This window comes from Gracilinanus agilis, chromosome 3, assembly GCF_016433145.1.
Source record: "Gracilinanus agilis isolate LMUSP501 chromosome 3, AgileGrace, whole genome shotgun sequence".
Taxonomy (NCBI): Eukaryota; Metazoa; Chordata; class Mammalia; order Didelphimorphia; family Didelphidae; genus Gracilinanus; species Gracilinanus agilis.
In genome coordinates this window covers 443129048-443135936 of record NC_058132.1, presented here as the reverse complement: position 1 = coordinate 443135936, position 6889 = coordinate 443129048, and the positions used below count along the sequence as shown (strand labels likewise).

The 6889-nt window shown below is 33.3% G+C and overlaps 1 protein-coding gene across 1 annotated transcript in view; it reads right to left on the bottom strand.

Annotated features, from left to right (window-relative positions):
- Nucleotides 1-559: 559 nt before the first annotated feature.
- EPHA3 (EPH receptor A3) overlaps nt 560-6889 on the bottom strand; it is a 436551-nt gene continuing 430221 nt past the window's right edge. Inside the window, exons 16-17 of the mRNA XM_044666928.1 lie at nt 5811-5966; nt 560-665 (exon numbers count right to left, since the gene is read on the bottom strand). Of these exons, the coding sequence (XP_044522863.1) occupies nt 560-665; nt 5811-5966 (262 nt within the window). The remainder of the gene's footprint in view (nt 666-5810; nt 5967-6889) is intronic.

Sequence of the window (6889 nt, the reverse complement as noted above, 5' to 3'; positions counted from 1 at the left end):
GCCAAGAAAACATTAGTAAATTATTACTTAAAATCATTAACAAACTTTATTTCTGTATATTATTGAACAGATGAAAGAGTATTGAAATGACAGGATAGTCAATATGGTCAAGTTGAGGTATAAAGTCCTCTATCTTGCTTGTTTTTAAGGAAACAAAATACCTTTTACAGATCTCTTTTGTGTATAAAAATACTGTATGTCTTTTATTTTTCTCTTCAATTTGGACTGCTATTATCAAACACAGCCCATGTGTCCATTATGATATTCACTTGTATATCTTTTATGGTATTCAGTTTATGTTTAATGGCTCCTTGTTCACAATTTTGTTCTGAAGGACTTAAATGAATTTTCTGAATGTATAATCACTCATTTACTATAAGGGGAAAAAAAAACATCCATCCAACCGTCCATCAAATGATAGAAAAAAAGTTTATCACTCCAATTTTAAGGCATTTTTTACTCATAGTTGAGTGTCTTTGTGGGCATGGAACTCGCACCAATATTCTCAATATGCTAACTCCAAATGTCGCTTCTGCTAAGGTCTCATCAAGCTGCTTCTCTAGACAGGAACAGGGCCATTCTTCGTATGTGTTTCTAGAGCTTTAATACTACTAATGATCTTCTTCTGTGGCCCAACGACAGTAACCCCAACCTTTTTCATATCACTGTAAGAAAGGCAACAAATCCATGAGTTCTTTGAGTGTGCGTGCACACACACACACACACACACACACACACACACACACACACACACACACATATCAATAGAGTGTCCAAATAGAGGCCAGATGCCGGACTTGGAATCAAAAAGACTTGAGTTAAATTCTGCCTTGTGTACTTACTGTCTAGGGAACTAGAGAAATCATTTGTCAAATAGGGTCAAGGGTAGCAAACTAACTTTCAAGGCTGATGGGAGGTCCAAGAGAAATAATACACATAAGTATTTTGCAAACTTTAAAGTGCCAGCTTTAAATTTAAATAAATGCCAGCTCTTAATACAGTTATCATTTTTCTTTAATATCTAATTCAAAATAGTCTTGATCTAAACCAGTCATTTTCAAGTTCTGGTATTTTACAGTACTTGAAAGAAACATTTCCATAAATTGCATCTCTTTCTCTTGAACTGGAAAAATAATGTATAACACTCTCCTAATATGTGACATCTTTGGTATGTTTCCATTTTCCAATCATCTTCAAACTCCTAGCATGGCAGGGTGTCTTGTAAATCATAGCTCAAATAGTTTATATGACTAATTAACTTTGTGCTCACAAAAATAGTTTAATGAACTGATATATTCTATGTTTGATCAAAATGTCATACTTTAGGAATGTATACATTATATACACTAAGATATTCCATCTTGAGTGAGATATACTTGGTCTATACAACCAATCCAAATATTCATTTAAGACAGCAGAAACAATGAGGGATATTTTACAGATGGGCATAGTTTTCATATTAAGCTCCAGAGGTTAGAAACATGATTAAATATTTCTGGTTGTTTTTAATAACACATTATATATCCACAGATTCATCTAAATTCACTTCAAACTCACAAATCTAGCTAATGTCACTTATTGAATCTTTATTGGTTGACCACTAATTTCCCTTCCTTTCTCAGGTGCAGAAAAAAACATGGCCTTGTATGATAGTACCCACTTTTGGTTCATCCCTCTACTCTCAATTTCACTGGTAGACAGGGTCCCCAAAGCAAGAGTATGACTTGTCCCACTGAGATTCTAGTATAATTCTAAAGGATATTAGTATTGTTGTTCATGAGACACCATGTCATGTGCTCCTCGATATTAATTAAGAGGTAACACCTTCCCAGTATCAACCAATTAGTTGATATTGATTCATATTTATAAAGATATTTGCTGAAAAGGTATAGCAAGAGCAGATTTCCCACATCCATTAAACCAGGAGTACACCATCCCTAAACACAGTGGAGGTCCTTGGGAAGAGATTTAGAGAGGACAAATTTGGTTAATCAGATATTAAACACATTCTCTCCTTTTCTGAGTCTTCAGGAAGTTCCCTTGAGGTTTAACTCTCTGATGGGCTCCTAGGATTAGTCAGTGCCTTTTTAAAATTCAACTTTTCTCTACCTAAAAAGATCTCATTTATGTTCTTTTAAGCTGTGTTTCTTTGGTATGCCTAGTTTTTCCTCTTTGATCTTCTAGCCATATATATTGTTTCTTAATGTATTGGTATCTCCAATGATATGTTAATGGAGAGAGAGAGAAGAGAAGCATAACATCTCACCTTGTGTTTTTTGGTACATAAGTATGTGTCTTTAAAACATACTTACTTGGCTACTTTTTGCTGGAATACCTTCTCTGATATACATAGACAGGAAAGTGTATCTAATTCTTTTAACCAATTGAAATTAATTTCCTTTATTGTATCATCTGATTTCAGTCAATGTCTAATAGTACTTCACTCCTTCCAACTTGATTAAGGACTTGAAAAACCTATTTTTCACCATTACAGGGTCAGCTGGGTGGCTCTGTGGATTAAAAGTAAAACTTACCATTCTTCTGCTTTGGAACTAATACTTAGTATTGACTGTAGGACAGAAGGTAAGTGTTTAAATTTTTTTTTGCCAAGATTGACTGATTCTATAACTCAATCTAAAAGATGTTCTCAGTTGATAAAGAGTACAGGTATCATAATTGGAGTTTGGAGGTATTTACATTGAAATGTGGAAAATACTTATTATTTTAGGACAAATGATCTAAAACATTTCTAGAACACTTTATATTCCTTAATACTCTGTGCCATTTATTCATTTATTATCATTATTCATAATAACCTTCTTATTCCTGCTTAGTATTTTTTGTTTTTTGTTTTGTTTTCCTCAGGCAATATATTAGTGACACATATCTATGAAGAATAGCAGCATCAAATAACTTGTCCAAGGTCACAAAGGTAGTAACCATCAGAGGTAGCATTTGAACCCAGGTCATCTGAATCTAAATCCTGTGTTGTTGTTTTTTTTATGTACCAAACTGAATCCTTATAGACTAGAGTCTATCTTTTAAGTTATAGGAAGAATAATTATAAAGTGAGGTTGATCATTTATGTTATTGTGTGAATGATTCTTTTCTTTATAGTTACTCTTTCTTTGGTTTGTATTTAATGAATTTTAAAGAATTTATCCTTAAGTTTGTCTGTTGGCTTGGGATGGAACTATACAGAATAATTTAGTTTCATGTGTAACTTCATAGACTAATATTCTTCCAAATAATTTATTTTAATAGTTAAGTATATATATATATATATATATATACATATATTAAATTAAGAGGCAAATATTTAAGATAAAACATAGTTTTTATATGTGGAAACAACTACTTTACAAACAGCTCTTGATCTATGTCTTCAAGAAAGGATCTATGGCAGAATGAATAATAAAGATAATTTGGGGGTCAATGAATTCCTTTGCAAAGTTTTCTTGTTTGCAGGTCTGACTGACACCAAAACCAACGAACAAGTGTCATGTACAAAGTGCTAAATTTGTTTTGGGAGGAGAGAAAATAAAACACATATATAAGGCAATATTCATGTGAAGTTTCAAAAACCAAAGCCCATGAAGCAGTTTAGGTGGCTCAGTGGATAGAGTGCCAGGCCTGAATTTGGGCTGTCCTGGTTCAAATCTGACCTCAGAAACATCCTAGTTGTGTGATCGTAGGCAAGTCACTTAAACCCAATTGCCTAGCCCTTTTTGCTCTTCTGCCTTGTAACCAATATTTGTAAGTATGTAAAAGGAGGAAGAAACTACCACCTGATTTGGCTCCTTAAAATGCGTGATTTATTTAATATATTCATAACGAGCTATTTTTTAGATGGTACACTTATGGCTTTCAATTGGTATGGTTCATGTGAAGTTTTGATTTTAAAATTTCTCCAAATAAGGCTAATTAAATTGATAACTTGCCACTTTATTTCTGTACATTGAATTCATTCTCTCTCTCAGGAGACTGGCAAATAAAAGTCTCTGGAATGGCTAACCAGAGCAGCTATAAGTTGTAATCAGTATGTACTAAGTACTAGTACTCTCATGGCTTTGAATCAAATTAGATGAAGCATTTCTAATCATGAAACTTATGCTATATCAAATGGTACTTCATGTCTATAATAAAAAATATTACATTTTTAATATATTTCCATTCCATTTTACCTTTTCAGGATTCCTATTTATTATTAATAAAAATTAATTATTATTATTAACATTTACATTTTTCAGATAAGTAAACTAATAATCAGGGAAGAACATGCTCAATTAACAAAGCCAATAAATGGTCATCTTTCTGACTTACTGACTTGAAAAAGACTAAAAAATGACAATAGAATGGGATGTTAAACAATCAATTTTCAAATATACTTTATACTACCCATTTGGCACTTAATTTAGGTTTAACTTCTCATGGGTGAAGCCTGAACCCTATTTAGACTGCAAGGCATTTGAAGATAGGGGCCATATCTTATTTTTTCAAATATATCCTATTTATCAAACACTTATCAAATGTATCTATTTCCATCCACAATAACAGGAAATTTATATTTTAAATAAACATGCTTTTTAAATCCTTACTTTTTGTTTTAGAATTGATACTCAGTATCAGTTCCAAAGCTGAAGAGTAGAAGGGCTAGGTAATTGGAGTTAAGTGACTTGCCTATGATCACATACCTAGGAAGTGTCTGAAGGTAAACTTGAACCCAGGACCTCCCATCTCCAGTTCAGGGTTGCATCCTCTAAACCACCTTGCTGCCCCTAATTTGTGTTCTTGATAGCAATCATACACACTCATTAGCCGTGAATTTTTAGAACTGGAATGGCTTTAGAATCTTGGTATTTTTCCCTTTAGTCTGAGATATCTTGGGGGAAAAAACCCAAAGTAAAAACTGGCATATTAAAAAAAGACTAAAAAATGACCATAGATTTGGGATGTTATTGAAGCAATTTTCAAATATAGAAGATATAGAAGAGAGTTTTTTTCTGAAAGTAATTGAAACAAGCAGAAGGATCCTGTATTTTATATGATACTAAATATTTAAATTTAAATTGAATTAATATTAAATCAATATGAATAACAAAAATATAATGTACTTATGTATTATAAGTATGTATATATATGTATGTAAATATACTTATACTTAAGACTAGGCTGAGTGGTATGCTTGTGAAATAAAGAGTATGTGTGTGAGTGTGTGTGTGTGTGTGTGTGTGTGTGTGTGTGTGTGTATGGTGTCTTTGTCTATTTTCTGGGGTACAAAAATCTAAAATAATTTTTGGCACTAGCCATGAGAAATTCAAACGAACCAAGCATATGTTGTAATGAAGAACATAAGCTTAGTGCAATGGCTAGTTAAGAGATGTCTCAGAGCTGTAATGCAAATCAATAATAATTATAATAGCTGATATAGAAAACTTCATAGATTTATTTTTTATTATATTAACATATAAATAGGTTATATTTATATTTCAGATAATTAATATATCCTATTATATACTTCAAGTATTTATCTATTTGAAAAACAAATATGTTTTCCAAAAACCTAATTTTATTCTCAACAACAACCTCAAGGTGTGATTATTACATGCTTTTTGCAAAAGAAATTGAGGGTGAGAAAGGCTCGAGTTTTCTGCCCAGGATCAAGAGGCTAATATGTGTCTGAGACTGCATTAAAACCCCGATATTCTAGCTATTTCCTGTGCCACCCAGCAGCTCCCTAAAGATAAAGAGCTCCTTGGGGTCTCTTCAGAAAACATGGCACCCAAATCTCCCGAATGATGGTTTCTTACTCTGTGGAAATCTTGGCTATTGTATCGCATGAACTGTATTCCACGCCCGTAAAGATGTCTTTGCACTGTCCTGTCCGGATGCCATTGAGCCAGTCACCCGGTGTGCGGAAGGTAGTGATGTCCACACTGCTTTGGTCCAAGAGAAGGTTTGATGGCCTGAAAGAAAAGAAATTCACAAAATCTCGGGATAAAGAGTCAGCAAAAAGGCTCACGTAGTGTCTAAAAATTGACAGTAGCATCAGCAGGGCTTCTGGGCTCCATGTGGCGTCCCTGCTCATTTGTGGAATTTATCTGCCACTTAGGCCTCATCTGTTCAAGCTGGCAGCTCGGAGGAAGAGTGTGTAATCATCTTGTCTAAGGAGTCTGACTACTCAGCTCACGCCTGCATTTTAAATCATTGAAGCTTTGCCAAAGCAGGATATATAGGCTTACATTATAATTTAATTTGTTTAACCATTAGCAAAGATGATGCTCATTTAGAATATATTTATGTGAGGAGACAAGAAGGCCCAAATATTGGTCTGGTTGCTTAGGAGATATGTCTTCTTCCCATTTCACACGCTGCCCACTAAATGTTCATTTGCAGATATTATTCACTTTGCTTTCTGAAGGGTTGTTTGAACATTCAGTCTGCACTTAAAGGAGAATGTAAAGTCAGCAGAGCCTGCTTGGTGTTGCTACAAATAATGTCACAAATTCCATTAAGGAATTGTACCACAAAAGGAATCAAAACTTAAATGTAAATAGTGTTAAGTGAAAATTGGGTATCCTGGAACATATGAACGAAAGGCAGATCTAGAGATACCTTTTTAAGATGATTTCAAAAGAATGAAAAAATAGATGTATGCTTTATCTTTTAACAAAAATAAATTAAAAAAAATATAATAACTTGTTTGCCTACTTTCTCATCTCTGAAATTACTCATGAGAATGGTCTATACATAATTTGACCCAGGGCAATGATGTAAACATAAAAGGGAAACAATTAGGCTTCCATGGTGGGTTTTCTATGGTCAAGCTGCATCATTGTGATGCAATTGTAAAGTACCATTATGCCTGTGTTTTTATTGTGTTTTTTTT